At 41.9% G+C, this 16148-nt stretch overlaps 1 protein-coding gene across 2 annotated transcripts; it reads left to right on the forward strand.

The window, feature by feature from the left end:
- Positions 1 to 799: 799 nt before the first annotated feature.
- Positions 800 to 9818, forward strand: asb6 (ankyrin repeat and SOCS box containing 6). Of its 2 annotated transcripts, none has more exons than XM_050051800.1 (7): positions 800 to 879; positions 1301 to 1447; positions 1609 to 1790; positions 4939 to 5045; positions 5755 to 5863; positions 5957 to 6043; positions 7834 to 9817. In XM_050051800.1, exons 2-7 carry the CDS (start codon positions 1338 to 1340, stop codon positions 8553 to 8555), a joined length of 1317 nt encoding a protein of 438 aa, XP_049907757.1. In that variant the 5' UTR covers positions 800 to 879; positions 1301 to 1337; the 3' UTR covers positions 8556 to 9817. The 2 variants fall into 2 exon arrangements, with proteins under 2 accessions (XP_049907757.1, XP_049907758.1); XM_050051801.1 differs by having other exon boundaries at positions 801 to 867; positions 7834 to 9818.
- Positions 9819 to 16148: the final 6330 nt, after the last annotated feature.

The raw sequence follows: 16148 nt of genomic DNA on the forward strand, positions 1-16148 counted from the left end.
GCTAAGACACTGTTAATTAGGAAGTACTCATTTGAAGACACTGAGACTTAATTGTCTCATTTTAGGACACTGGGACTTCACTGTTGTTGACAGTGTTCAGGTTTTTATACTTATTGGGTCCTACTGATCCCAAATAGCTAGGAGAAATTAAAAATGCATGCCAAACAAAAGTTGGGCCTCTCAGGAGGTTAGGGATGTATCCAAAGACCGTCGAACATTTGAAAATCCAATGGTAATTTCTCGTTCCACAGTTTCTGACTATGATAAAAGGTGTAATTCTGGTGATTTTTGAATTATCAAAAAAAAAATGCAAGGCATGTTTTTTTTTTTAATCTGTGGCACAATAAACACAAAATACAACCATTTAAATTTGTATGCCCCTCGCTTTAGCGAAAATAAAAAAATATTAGTCCCTCCCTTGTGCTTAAAAATTATTTGAGGTGCCTCCGACTTTTTGAACCACCCCCTCCCCCCTCATAAATAACGGTCCCTAAGTACAAAGTAATTGCTACTCTATTTTTACACATAATGTTCCCTTGAGAATGAAAAACTAGCCTACTGACATCCCGGTAAAAGAAAGATATAAAGATCTGCCTCCTAATCTCTGCCATGGATTATTAAACGTAATACGTATTATTAAAAGTAATACCTCAGATGCCTGTTTGCTTGCTCATTTATTCACGGTTCTCCTTGTAAGTTTTAAACTGGACACACCTTGTTCTGTGCAGGAAAGATTAGCTATTTTTCAAGGACCGAGCGTAAAGAGGAACCTTAGTTATCGTTGTGCTTTACAGGGGAATGAAAATACTGTCGGACCATTGAGTGAGTGAAGCTCGAAGCTACCTGTTCCGACGGTAAACGACTGACGTGAGTGTCCGAGTGAGTTTCTGTTTACTTTCCTTGTACAAGTAATGTATCTCAAACACTCTAATTCATAACGTAGCACTTAAATAAGTAATAAATTTAACGTTGCATATAAGTGCTAGCGTGACTGTGACGTTAGCAATTGTCCTGCTAAGTTAGCTAACTGGCTGTAATAGAACTTTGTTCTTAGCCCATAAGGTCGCGTGTTAGCTGGTTACCGTGATGTTCCTGGTCGTGTTAGCACAAATGAGATATATTCATTAGGATAATATAATATTCTGTATAGAGTTGCAGAGCGTCAACATTAGCAAGCTAGCGTGAAGTGTCACCTGTTTTCAGAAAACATTTGTCATTTGAACTGGGCTTAAGTTAATTAAGTTAAGTGAGTTGATGTAAAGTGAAGCTCTGACCTGTATTCACATGTACATGTTGGCAGGTATTGACTAACGGGAGCTGTGAAGAGCGGAGGAGCCATGCCTTTCCTCCATGGGTTTCGTAGGATCATCTATGAGTATCAGCCGCTGGTAGATGCTGTCATGTGTGTTGTTGGACTGGAGGAAGGAGATGGAAGTCCCGAGGAGAGGTAATACTAAAGCCACAGTGTTATCTGCTTAATTATGCAGTTGTGTGCATAAATGTGTGCAGTATGTTTTACCACCAAGTACAGAATGCATTTGACAGACACACTGGTGGCATTTCATACAGTTTGAATGAAACAGCGCTGATACCTGCTCTTGTGTCCAGAGTCAGAGGCCCTGAGGATGAGCCGGGTGTATGCAGCTCTCTGGCCGAGCTTCTGGAGCGGGAGTCCCAGTCTGAAGTGTTTGTGGAGGGCATCAGCTATGCTCTGTTTAAGGTGGCAGAGCGGGGGCTGGTGAATGCGGCTGAAATCCTTCTACGCTATGGAGCTGATCTAAACTTTGAAGGTAAGTAATCATATGTGAGTGGGCTTTAAATTCAATGTACAAGCATTTAATACAATTACAAAGCATCTAAAATTGGAGTAGCCAGCCAGAGCACTTGTCCTGCAGTGCACCATGCATAATGCAGCATTTCTGTCACTCTGAGTTTACAAGGGCTTGTTTAAAAATTCAGTGTTGGGTGGGCTGTATTAATCATTTTAAACTGAAGTACAATCTTGTCTTGCTGGCAATTAATACTATCACTGAAAATGGGTTTACTTGGTTACACTTCCTCTCCATCTAGGATTTACAATAACAAGAGGCGTATCATTTCTAGTAATAGACCCCAATTAAACAAGTTGATGGCCACACTGAAGGTGACTACAGATGTAAATCTTTTTCCCAATGGGACATATATTTCTGCCGTGCTGGCCAGTAACTCACTTTCTACACTAGCTCCCATCATGCTCCAGTTTTATTGGGTGATGAGTCTCTGCTACAAGCACAACAACCCCTCATGTGAATTCATTAAGAAAATGACATGACAGAAAAAGCATGCATGCACCTGCCATTTTTTTTTACACAAGGATCTGCATACTGTAAATGGAGCAAGTTGTCATCCATATACACTTGAGAGAATAAGTCTCCCTAAAGCAAATTGCAGTGGAAAGTGCAGCATGTCTTGTGGCTGCAATGAAACCTGCCAGGGCTCTGCCAGATTCTGCTGTGGTGACCTCTGGTGGTAATAAAAATGTCTTTCCCCAGGGACATAATTAGGGGATCCTAAGCAGAGGCAGAGGCTGCTTCATTCATCTTTTACATTTCTTGAATGCCTCTTTCCAGCAAGTTAACACTGACAAATTCTCCCACATAGAATGCAGAAATGTTCGAGTTTCTCTATTCGTGTTCAAGTATTTGTCATTGTTTGCCTTCATGTTTAAGAATAGATTGTTCCAGCTATCTGACAGGCAGTGTGCTGAAGCAAGAGTTTGTATAGTTATGACAGTTACAAGCAGTTGTATTTATTTATTAGTTTATTTGTCAGGGACAATGTAAAAAAAACAAAAAAACATTGTAACAGGTTACATCAACATGAAACAGATGTACATTACAACATTAACATTAGTTAATTTGAGCGCATAATAGTAACATTCTCATACATGTGACGTGATAATATAAAATTACAATATTAACATCACATTTCAATCATTTTACATGTTTTCCTTATGTATATGTGCATGCATGTGTTTGTGTTCCCTAATTTAATGGCAATATATGTGTCTTTATGAGTAAGTATGTATCTGTCTATGCATATCTGTTCCTCTCTTTGTGTGGATGTGTCCCATTTGCATGTGTGTGTATACCAGTGCATGATCAGAGATCAGTGATGGCAGGTTTGTGTGTTTTTTTACGATCAGATTGTTTTTTTTATTTCCATTAGAAGGGCATTCTAAAAATGTATTTGTTTTTTGAGAAAAGAAGACTGACCGATGGTAGTTTGCATTGTGCCACCCTGAAATTGCCATTTGCTGATCCCCGAGTGGCTCTTCTATTGGTATTTGTTTTTGTGACATATGGACAAAGTGCAGACGAGGTGAGATTGTTCATGCATTTAAAAATCAATTTGATAAAAGAAAACTCGATCAAGCTGTTGTAACTGAGCAACTTGAACTTTTTCATAATTGTACAGTGGTGCCATTTCATTTGTTTTTGATCCATTATTTTCAGTGCTTGTTTGTATAGTGACAGTTGACCGTTTGGCTTGGCTCCATACAGTAACACAACATGATAAATGTGAAAGTATGGCATGCGTGAATAGTTGAGCTGCCCTGAAGGGGAGCTACGCCCATTTTCAAAATTCATATATGTTATTCCTGTGATCTAAAACAGTCCAGAAATATTAGTAAAAATGAACAACTCTCCCAAATCCACATAGATTGCTAAAACTCAAAGTCTGGAGCTGCTCCATAGACAATGAATTGGGAAAGATGTTATAAATGACAGTGAGAGCACCCAGGGGAATGTATATGGAGTATATGGGGACTTTGTCTGTTTCAGAACTGACAGCACTATAATATAATACATCTTATTGCCGTATAAAAAGAAAACAAACATTCTGTGAGTCCCCAAAATCAGGCTCCCATTCAATGTATGTGGAGCAGCTCCAGACTTTATACTTGATGGCATTAGAAGTTTGAGACTTACTTCTCTGAGAGAGATGAAACATGTTCACAAATACTAATTAAACTTTCCTAGGCCATGAAATAACATATTAGAAGTCTAAATTTTGGTGATGCTCCCCTTTAATGGGTATGTAATGTCTTATAATTGTAAAACAGTTTATATTCTGTCTTGTATCTTCATCAAATTTGAGTTGGGAATCCAAAATGACACCAAGAAATTTTAAATCACAGACTTCCTTTACTTCCTCTTGATCTGTTTTGATTGTAAGCCTGTCTTTTGCTTTCCTTCTCGTGTAAAAACAAATTGCCACAGTGTTTTTAAGATTCAGATTGAGCCATTGGGATACCGCATCTGTTTCATTTGTTAATATCTGCTGCTACACAGGGGATTTTAGATTATATATGTAAATGGCTGTGTCATCAGCGTACATTTGAGAACTAACCGTTTTGTACTTAATAATCTGGACGCCAATCTTAATGTGTACATGAAAGAGAATTTGTCAGTATTATATACAGTAGATGCACACAGTAAGTATCAATCAGTTCTTGTGCCACTGAGAAAACACAGTCAGGTACAGGTGTCATTCTGTTACATGTAAAACTAAGAATTAACTTTTAATGTTTATTATCTGCTTTTATACTGTATTGCTGCCAGCTGCAGAGGATGAGAGAGCCTAAAACACAACAGCTTGAGAAAAGACTTTCAAACATTCACCAGTATGTTAACACATATGCTGTCTTTAAGGCACTTGGTAAATATATAAAACACAAGAAAATACAGGAAACATTCTTTCACAAAATCCCTTCAAACATATGCACTGGGTTAGAGCCAACAGACCACCATAGCCAGCATTATACAGCAGGTTGTGTCTCTGCCCAGACACATTTAGAGAAAATGTAGTATTGTCAGAAATCTTCATCTGTCTGATTTAGATTTAATCTGCGTGATAAGACTCAGTTTGTTTATTATGATTTTTTCTCCTCTCCAGACCCTGTGTCTTATTACAATCCTCTGCATATAGCAGTTTTAAGGAACAGGCCAAACATGGTGAGGCTGCTGGTCGGGCACGGAGCAGACATCGAAAAGAGAGACAGGGTGAGGCAACTGTCGAACTTCATGATTCAGGATTCATGTCCTTTTTTTGTTCTTGTGTTCTCCTCTGTAGTCTTACATGTTTATGTAAATAGAGTGCCCCAGGAATGAGTTACAAAACCTGGAAATGAGTTAGATTTTCACCACTCCTGGTTCCCTTATCATGAAGTCAATGGGTTTTTTGGATGGGTTTTTGGTTAGATGCCTGAAATAAGGTCTGTAGTAAAGACAAGCTTTAGAGACTTTCACGTTTCGTTCTACGACATAAAATACATCATTAAATACTCTACTCGTTTATTTTGATGCTTTTGTGTGTCTTAAAAAAGGCGGTTCCTAACAAGTTGCTAAATGACACTACAGAACGTCATCACACCGATGTGGCTTTACATCCGTGCTGTGGGAGCGACGTCAAGTAATGTGACTGTGGTGTAGTTCGTTTATAGCCTAACATTAGCTTTTCACCTCTGGTGATTGCAGTTAAGCTTCAAAAATCATAAAAGTGTTGTTCATTCATGAAGATTATCTTGCTGAACATTGTAAGTAACATGAATGTTTGTTTGCCACAGAGCTAATTTTTTGAAATGATCCAAAATCCAATCAAAAAATCCCATAGGCCTTTTGACAAGAGAACCAGGGCGATGCTAACTTCCACATCGGCTGACAGAAAAACGTCATCCCTGGAGCACTCTGTAATATCAATGTTTCTTGGTAGATCCATGAGAGCAGTCCTTTGGATCTTGCCAGTGAGGAGTCTGAGAGGCTCTCCTGCCTGCTCACCCTGCTGGACCTGGGTGCTGATGTGAATGCAAGTGATAAAAACGGTAAAGTTACTTTGCCTGGCATAATTCAAAAATGATAATTCTGTCACTCAATCATTTTTCCGAAAACTCATTGCTTTGGTTTCGTCTCCAAAGGTAAAACGCCTTTGCTCCATGCCTTGGCTAGCAGCGATGGACTCACTGTGCACAACACAGAGAACATCCAGCTTCTACTTCAGAGAGGTACTGACTGTGAAACACCCGTCATCTTCACTTTGCCCTCTTGTCCACTTTTGGTCATTCAAATACGCTCTCAAACAGAATCACAGTCAAACCACTACAGTGAGAAACTTGAGTTAGTATGCATGCTTGTGCACATATGTGCGTTCTGAGATCAAAGTGAACTGTCAGTGCTTGTCAGGCCAAAATATGCACATACAGTTTTTAACATGAGTGAAAATGGAGCAGAACCACTCCTGTGATCCAGGCATGAAGCAATAACAAGATTTTTAAATGCAGGATGTTAAGATTTCACATTATCATCAATCTCCTTAGTATACTCGTAGTTTCATGTACAGCATTACAGCAGGCGGCCCTCATGTTGACTTTGCCTCATGATCTTATTTTCTTTTAGGTATTTACAACCAGCGTACCCTGACACAAAATGGCCGCACAGAAACCAGAGTATTGAATATAAGCCAGTGACATTAATATTCCTTACAAAAGAATTAATATGCAGAAGAGTTGCATACGATCACAGGCATTGTTAGTGTTAGTAAGTCCTCAGATTTCATAATGTTTGTTTTTTTGTTTAGTTTTTTTACAGAGCCAGATCTTGTAAAGGGAATTTTCTCAAAAGTAATTTTGTGCTTGGTTGGTATCACAGTATTACGGAATACCAGGGTATTTAGAAATCCCGATATGATTTTGACTGTACCATCAAAAATACAGAAGCTTGCATTACTATTAGAGTCTTACTGAGATGCTGTGTTGAGTATATATTGTATGTAGTGCACAGCACGTGCCACCAGATCTAAGTCTTTACTGGTGGAACAGGCAGCTAAGCTGACAGCGAGAGGTGGGGATGATGTTACAGGACTGTAAACAGCTGCAACGGCAGAGCAAGACCGCAGGTCGCCAAACATTAAACATATATCATGTAACCCAGTGAAATTTCTGGAAGGTATGAAAAAATAGATAGCGCCCAAGCCTGGTTCTACAGCTAGACAGATTTACAGTTTTTCAGAATGGAGTCTCTTGGCTGTGACCGTCACAAACATAAGTGCCCACTGTACATTAAAAGGCAGCAGCGAAGCCAGTTCTCACAACAGCCACAAAGACATCATACACATGCATCTTTCTGTCAGTAACATCTGAAAACCAAGTATTTAATGAAAAAAGATGACATCTATTTACTTGCAGTCTTTGGGGGGGAGCTTTGTCAGGTTTGAAAAGATACCCATGATGTCACAGGGATGTCATCAGGTGTATCTCAGCTTGGAGACTTCAGATTTTATAACGGAAAGCCTGTGTTACAAACTGGGGGTGTGGAGTTGAAAAACATCTCGTTTACCAGACAGAGTGGGTGTAATGAAAGATGCTATCAAGATGAATTATAGGAAATGTTGGATCCAGTGTTTTTTAGAGTATTTAGTCATACTAGCAACTAAAAGAAAGGATATCTCATATCCTAGTTCTTGGATTTTTACCCTTCCTTTTTTAGATTTGATTAGCAAGTCCCCCTACTTTATGGAAGTACTATAGTGCTGGGATACACCTTTCATGTACGCAGCAAAGGCTTCTTTTAAAAACAGTAACCAATAAATGCTCTATAGTGTTGTTTGTTTTAAAAGGGACCTAAATCATTACTCGTTTGTCAAAAGAGTCTTTGATTAATATTGTCTGTTGACACATTATTTTCATTATATCATTATTTTAATGACACTATCGAAGGCACATTTGCTCTAATGTGCAGTAATTAACTGATTTCAGTTTGATGTGATGTGTTTTGAGTGATGCTTTCTTCACCACAGGTGCTGACGTTAATGCTGCTACTGTAGACTGTGAAACAGTCGAGTCATCGTTGGTGTTTCTGGTTAAGGAGGCTCTTGAGGCCAGTGCAGAAGATGCTGCTGAGATCGGTAACTTTTGCTTGAAAACCACGCGGCTGCTGCTAGCTCACGGTGTGGACCCCAGCTGCTGTCTGAACGAGGATGGCGAGCCCTCCCTGACACAGACGAGCCTGGAGCACTTTGACCTGCTCTACCCTCTGGCTGTGCTCTTAATCCAGAGCGGAGCCTCTATGGCTTGCACCTATCATGGCGACTCATGCTGGTCAGGTTACAACCTCCTTTTCCAGCGGCTCCAAACAGCCCTGCAGCAGTGCCCTGATCAGAGTCACGCCTCCGAGCTGCTGGAGCAAGCTGAGGTGTTGCTCGACTTGGCGCGAGTAGATGACCCCATGCTGATTCATCCTCTTGGGCCGGAGCTGCCTGTGCCCGCTGGGGACCCTCACCCCTATGCTCAGGCTCTGGTAGACCTGCACAAACGCACAGTAGAGCGTGAAGCGAGCCCCCCTGCTCTGCGATGCCTTTGTAGAGCATTCATAAGGAGCCACCTACAGCCTTGGCCCCTGGAAGACAGAGTCAAAGCCCTGCCATTACCAGACAGACTGAAAGACTTTATTCTTCCTGAGCACACATATACACCAAAGCCTGGCTGGGAATGCTTCAAGCCCCAACATAGCCAGCGCTGATGATACAAGCTACTGGTTGGGTTTCTACCTGAAATCTAAAGTGAAAGACTGAGCAGGCCTGTAATAATTTGAATACGTTGTCTGAGCATTCGTCGATAAGTGCTCCCTAACAAACCATTGAGGCCTTTGTGTAATTTTTATTGTAATCGTCTGTGCCAAATTTACAGACATGTGTGATTGTTTACTGGAAGACGTTAAGTTATCTGTGCAAATTAAGTTTTCACTGCTATGATTAAACTGCTGTACAGTCCAGTGAGTCATATCAATGTGGAAAGGGAGCTGCAATACAAAATAAAATCCACCAGATGGCAGTGTTGATCTTGCATCTCAACAGCAGCGCCGATGTCAGGGTCAAAGATTTAGTTATTCACAGTGCAGCCTATTTAAGTTGTTCCAGCGCAGTGGGCTCCATCTATATTTTATCTCCTCAACATGATGGTGGTGTATTGTGGAAATTGTGTATCTTCTCGCTTAATGTAAGGGTGGACCAATAAAACAGCTATGTGTCTCACAAAGTGTCCTGGTCGCCTGTTATATCCTGTCATATCAGTTCGACATTATTTTCTGTTTTTCCACATGTTACTGTTTGTAAGTGACCAGGTAGTGGCAGTGCAGTGCTGAATGTGACTCTCAACCTCACTGGCTACCTGTTTATAGTAGAATAATTGCTTCATATTTACCTCATGGTTGTGTTCATACACCAAACATCAGTTGAGCAAATGCTAAAATAAAGAAGCAGGAATAAAATGCTACAAAACAGCAGGAAGCCTGTAGATGTTTTGACATGGTTCCACTGTGACATGATGTAGCTGCAATGGCTGCTGGCGTGGAAAGTTTTACCGAGCATTCTTAATGCTGATGTTTAAATTCAGATGAATTTAGAGCCCCTTTCCTCTTTTTCACATGTACAAAACCCCACTCTGTACATCCCGTCTTTGGAAATAAACAAACAGTGCCTGGAAGAAACATACTGCGATGGTACGGGAACACCAAAGGGTACATATGTGTTTGCGTCCATGCATGTGTGTGTGTATGTGTGTGTGTGTATGTGTGTGTGTGTGTGTGTGTGTGACGAGCAAACTAAATAGGACATTGTGTTACACAACTAACCCCTTCCTGACATTGCTGAAGCTGGAGTGGCTCCAAGGCTTGCAAGCGCTCCAGCTCCTCTTGGTTATCTAGGTCACAGCCTCTGAGGAGAAGAGCCTCAGCAGCAGCAGCAGCAGCCCTGCATGACACACGCTTCACTCTCCTGTCTGTCTGAATCTCTTGACAAAACCTCAACACTGGCCCTGGTCGAATGAGGGAGGGAGGGAGGGAGGGGGTTGCAGGAGGCAGAACAGTGAAAAAAAAAAGTTACAGAGACGGCATATGTGGAATGGTTGTGAGAGCGCTCATGGAGGACACATGGAAATGGCAACGTTGGATTACATTTATACAATACACTAGCTGCAGGAACATAATCCACCCAACCAACAATCACAACACTGGGAAGAAAAAAATACAGCCTTCTTCCATAGAGTCCAATCCCTGCTTGTAGAAGGTGATAGAATAGAGATAGTGGGGGGAGGGCTAAGGCAGTACTCTCCATCCAGCATTTATTGGAAAACAGTGCGAGTGAAGCTCGGTACTGAAATTAGTTATTGATCTATTCTCTCCCTGAAGCCCATGGGTCTTTCCCACCACACCTGCTCATTCTCTCACAGCCCTTTCTTTCCCTGCAACCCATTGTGTCTCTCAACCTCTGCTTCGCTAGCTTCTGCGCGTTTTTGCTGGTGTTGTAGGTCTGTTATTTTCTTCAAATCATCTTGTCACATGAAGAAGTCATTCTAGAATAAGATCCCGATAGTAACATGATATCTACCAAAAAGTTTGGTATTTACAAACTAAAATTATAATGTGTTTTGGAGGGCAGCAAACAGCTTTGGACTGACATAGTAACAGTTTTAAATGCTTTATAGGCAGCAAAGTATACACAACAATTCCAAAATAGACTATTTTGAAATGAATAGCTTATATAATATCCCTGGTATGTTCCCCTCTATTCAAAATTCTTTCTTTCAGTTAGTTACTTCTTTAAATCATCTTCAACACTAACTACTAAACTAAGCAATGTACTGCTGTGGAGAGAGTCAGCAACAAAATGTATTTTAGCCACCTAAAACAATCATTATCAGTTTAAGCGTACGCTATATATTGTCAGACAGTAACTTCCAACAGGAAAATGAAGCCATTACATCACTCTCTTCAAAGCCAGACTCCATTAAGAAAAACAGTGATTTAACATTGCTGAACACAGCAGCTGCTGGCTGTCCTCTGCCTCAAATTGTTGTTTTGGTTGTGTTATCATTTGACTTCGGCATGTAAAGGGGTTAGTTCAGATTCACCGAAGTCTCACAATAACACAAAATAACTAAGTGATCAAAGCAGTGATAGAGCAGCAACTCCCATGTTTAGTGAGCTAAAATTACTGTTTTTTTCAAAGGAGTCTGGTGGTTTTGACGAGTGCATAGATGGGGAACTGAGGCAGCTTCCCCGTCAGAACGAGCTGTCTGACAAACAGGTAAAGCAGTGAAAATACTCTCAATATAGCTTACACTTAAACTGCTACTGATTTTTTTTAAGTGGGACTTTTTTTAGGTGGCAATGTACGCTTTGTTGGTCACCCCCATCCAAAGCAATACATTGCTGAGCTTCTGTGTCAAATTCTGCTTCTCCAACTGGAGGCATGCCGACTGACATCTACAATATGTAATACAGTGACTATGGATAAGCACTCCGTTCAACCCCACTTTAAAAAATCTGAACTATGCCTTTAACATAAATCCAACATTTTACTAGCTAAAATAAATTGGCCTATCACTTTGCAACACCTGTACATGCCAGCAAGGCAAACTAGTTAGCTAAGTATTACACACTGTTGAAACATATTGGCCAGTTAGCTGTATTATTATTGAAAGTGTACAGACATTCTTGTGAGGCACAATGGATCATTTTATAACTTTTCAAGCAAAAGACTCATCTGAAGTATCAATATATGAATCTGCCAATAATTATTGTAACAGCTTAGTGCTGTATGCACCATAAAATGCTATGTTTATATTGTAAATGGCCACACTTCTTGTTATTGTAGGCCCAGTTGAATATGCAACTCAATTTTATAAAATACATAGTATGTAGTAGGGGGCCCCTGCTCCGTCTCTCTCTGAGCTAAGGGGTCCTTGGCCTGAAACACACTGAAGACCCCTGCTTAAGTGAATCTGTTTTCTATGTTAAGCAATGGTTTGCTATTTTCATTCATGGTCTTAACCAGTCCCTGACACCATCATCATCTTCAGCAGTACTATAAAAGCTTCATGTCATACTTTAGAAAACATAAAATGCAGTACAAGGACATTTATTACCAAATGGTGGAGTAGATGTTTTGAAGGATGAACTCAAAAAATGTCATTTTAATTGATATCACTTCATAAAAGTAAGAGGCTCTTTAGTGAACTAGAAATGAACTACTCCAATGCAGCCATGACCATAAAACCCGGAGAGATAATCCAGTTTTTATTTTATAAATCTGGACAATAAAAGCTTTAATTTGGAATTCACTTGAATTATTTCAAAAATAATGTTGTTTTCTTTCACATTGGTGCTTGTTGGCTGAGTCTGGCCCAAACCTTTTCATCAACCACCACGTCACCAAGTGAAAGACATTGTGGTATATACCAGGCCTTTTCATCTATAGAGCGCAGCCTGCGCAAAATGTGCATCTCCTTGTCTTTCAGTAGACATTGTCTAGACACGGGATGATTGCAGACATCACTGAACACTCAGCTGCTGCCTGAAAACCCCATGGGAGTTGAGGTGGACTTTGGAGGGAAATGGCCAGCAGTCAGTGTAGGGAGGGTGGGTGGGTGTAGTGGGGGGGTCACACGCGCACCCCCTTTAGATTGTGTGTTTATGTGTTTGCCAATACATCTACAGAACATGCTGTATTTGTTTGCTGGTGTAAAGGCAAGCGTGGACTCAGATCCGTGTGTGTGTGTGGGAGAGAGAAAGAGAAAGAGAGCGCAGACGTTGAAACACACAGTGTTCATAACCGCAGATGTGGTGACTTCATCAGAAAAAAATGCACCCCATCCTATTGCTCTGCTAGCGTTGATGGAGCTCACCGAAATTAATGGCTGTTAATGTGAAGAAGAATAAAACCAAACTCTCTGGGTATCAACACTCTTGCTTGCTTACACACAGTATATTTTATCTGCTCTAACGTTACTGTTGTTTGGCTCAGGCAGTGCTAAATGTGGAGCCTTGACTGGGTGTGTGTGCTGTGGGGGGTGTTGGTTGGTGTGTGAGAGATGGTCGCAGGTCGCCGGGTTCACCTAGGGCATAGGACTAATCTCAGTGGGGGTGGATTGGATGCAGGATAACTGAATCCTGTTGGGACAGGCCACCTTCCCATTCTGCTCCAGGTGTTGGTTCCTCCTTTAGATTGACACATACTGACTGTTGTGCTCACCAGCCTGTATCATTGGGCTTAATTCTGTAAGATTTGTGTGTTCATCTGTTTGCTAGATCCATTTAGGTGAAAGCATGTCAAGATTTAAATACATAACTTGTTGGGAAAGGGTGAGATATTTTCATTTTCACAATAACCCTACTTCTTTCTCTACTTTTATACTATCTTAAACATCTTTTGCGTAGATACTATACTAGGATGTGTTTCTATGTGGCAGTAGTTTCTGTTAATCTTAGGTGTTGTTGTTTTTCAGATCTCTTTGGAAAGAAAACTGCTCCAACAAGTAACCACATTGCCTCACACTGAACACAAAGCTGTTCTTGCTCTTTGAGGGGGGAATCATTTGAAAGCGCAGCACACCGAAAAGTTACCGTTCCGTACTCCAACTCCTATTTTAGAAGCACACAAATCCACCACCCTCTACATTTCTACAACTGACGCCATTTCACAGAAATTCCAGACAACTGGCGCCTGAGCTCTGCCTCAAGAAGGACATGATGAATAGGACACACCCTTGGTATGCTAGTGAATGGTAGAATATATGGCACACTGCAGTGTTACAGCCTAGATTCATTACAGCCTCTCTCTTTCCTAGCTTTTTAGAGTGTCGTTTTCTCTGCCTCTTCTCTCCCCCTGCGTTTCATGCTGCTCGCCTATTTTTAAAAAGCTTGAATTTGAGTGAAATGCACTGAGGCACCAGTAAGGCGAGCTACAGCTCTTTCCAGCGCTGGTTCCTGATCCACCTCTTTGTTGTGGTCTATGCATGCCTGCTCTAGTCACATGACTGCGTTTCTATGGCAACTCGGGTTTGAGTAATCATTTGCGTTACGACCTTTATTCCCTTGAGGAAAGGGGAGGGGGAGGTTAGACTGAGCCTGTAGAAAGAGGGAGCAAGAGGAAAGAGAAAAGAGAGGCAGAAGGGGAGCGGCGGAGAGGCACAGGGAAAGAAAATAGGCAAAAAACAGCGGCTGTGGAGGGAAAATTTTGCTCTTTCTTGCCTTTATATTTTGTATTTCATCTTTTTCTTTCCACATGCAACCTCTCCCTCACCTTATTCAGTCGTTAGCGGAGAGAGAAAAAGAAGAAAGCCTGCCACTAAACACTGGGTTGTGTGCTTCAGTTTCACCATAATATCTTTTGTGCTGTGACTCACTCTGTGACTAGGACAGACAAGTGAGTTTGGTTGGAGAAGCAGCAGGCATGTATGTTTCATAAGGGCCTACACACACACACACACACACACACACACACACACACACACACACACACACACACACACACACCTCCCCTTCACTTCTTCTCAGAGGAAAAGCAGTACTGTGCCACATGTGCAAGTCTCAGCAGAAACAGATTCTGTATGTTCCTGTTTCTTGCTCTCCCGGCTGCGTTGTCATGGTTACCGAGCTAGTCCACCAAGGCACGCAGCTCTGCTCTCTCTCCCTCTCTCTCCCTCTCTCTCCCTCTCCCTCTCTCTCTCTCTCTCTCTCTCTCTCTCTCGCCACCGTTGGGTGATTCAACCCATCAGTTGGGTTGTGTCATCTCCTAGATGGAGTTTCTAGCTCCCACATCTCCTAAATGGAGTTTTTCAGTTTGGACTTGTGTTCCAATTGGATTCTAGTTTGAGAAAATGGAATAATTGTGTGTGTACGTGTGTCTGTGTCTGTGTGTGTGTGTGAGTGGGTGTGGGTGGGGTAAATGGGTGGGTTTTGCGGGTGTCTTTTACCAGCAGTAGGGGGATCCAGCATTGACAGGAGGTGGGCTCGACTGGGGGGCTGGTGATAGACACTATGGGGGTTGTGGTGGAGGTGGTGCTGGTGCTGGCTGCTTCCAGGTGCCTGCGACTGGGGCTGAATATGAATGAGGGGGGCCCCGGTTCTCCAGAGATGGCGGCTGGGGAGAGAGCTGCTAAAACCAGAGACCAGTGGAGCCTGGCTGGTTGAGAGGCCCCCACAAGCTGCTGACAGGAGCTGGAGCTAGCCATCACGTTAATTAGCGTTTTTACTCTAGCAGCGGCGAATAGGGGGAGTGGGTTAGAGAGAGGGATGTGGGGGTGGTATATGACTCATAGACACAGTATGGTTTATTCATGATGGAGGAAGGGGATGTGTGTGTGTGTGTGTGTGTGAGAGAGAGGGAGGGAGAGAGAGAGAGAGAGAGAGAGAGAGAGAGAGAGAGAGGAAACAGACATTTGATTTGCGTGTGTGTGTGTGTGTGTGTGTTGCCTTAGTAGATCACTGATTGGCACCAAGCCAAGATATTATTATGTCTTGAACATAATACCAGGCATTCATTGTTATTTTCATTGAGGTTTTTTTCTCTAATTTTACAATACACACTGAAAGGAATTCCGTTTATTTGTAACTAGATCTGTGATTTTGTACTACATACATGTAGCAGGACATTTTACACAACACACGCTACGATAAAGACGATGCGAGCCACAGACTGGGAGCTGTTAACGTTGTTGATTTATTTCAGTTTCTACTGTTACCGAGACGTTATTGATCACAGGCTTTTGAGGCCTGTCTGGGAAGCATCAGACTGATGAAATGGGTTAAGGGTGCCTCTCTCATAGGTGACCTGACCTTGTCTCCTCTGCCTCAGCCCCTGACAGTGATCCTCACCCCCCTGAGGGAAGAGCGGGATCAATAGTTTGGTCTTTTACCCACACCAATCACCAGGACTCCCCATCCAGGTCGAGCAGAGCTGAGGAGGAGAGGTGCTGCAATACAGAGAACATTCCAGAAGAAGCGTCTCCTCCTCAGTCTGTCAGCTTGCTTCATGCCAGAGCAGGGATACGAGAGCTTGTGTGTTTGTTTGTGTGTGTGTGTGTATAAGAGGGTGTAAGGGGGGGGGTTACATTACAGCTATGCTATTGTCTAATTGTCTCCTCTTATCATTAGTGACAACCATGACCTCTGTTATTGGCATATCTGCATTCTGCCTGCACTGCAGAGCCTCCACCACACTACTCGCAGCGTTTTCTCTCCCAAGAGCGGCAGGGCCCATGCCTCATAAATACAAACACAATCTCTCCTACACCTCCTGACTGCAGGACAGGACTCCACACATATCTGCCCGTG

This window comes from Epinephelus moara, chromosome 8, assembly GCF_006386435.1.
Source record: "Epinephelus moara isolate mb chromosome 8, YSFRI_EMoa_1.0, whole genome shotgun sequence".
NCBI classification, from domain to species: Eukaryota; Metazoa; Chordata; class Actinopteri; order Perciformes; family Serranidae; genus Epinephelus; species Epinephelus moara.

Excerpts from the sequence above, each read along its gene's own strand:
- asb6 (XM_050051800.1), top strand. The coding sequence starts at position 1,338 with ATGCCTTTCCTCCATGGGTTTCGTAGGATCATCTATGAGTATCAGCCG. Across the intron at positions 1,448-1,608 it reads GATGGAAGTCCCGAGGAGAG|AGTCAGAGGCCCTGAGGATG; the intron begins GTAATACTAAAG and ends TCTTGTGTCCAG. Across the intron at positions 1,791-4,938 it reads AGCTGATCTAAACTTTGAAG|ACCCTGTGTCTTATTACAAT; the intron begins GTAAGTAATCAT and ends TCTCCTCTCCAG.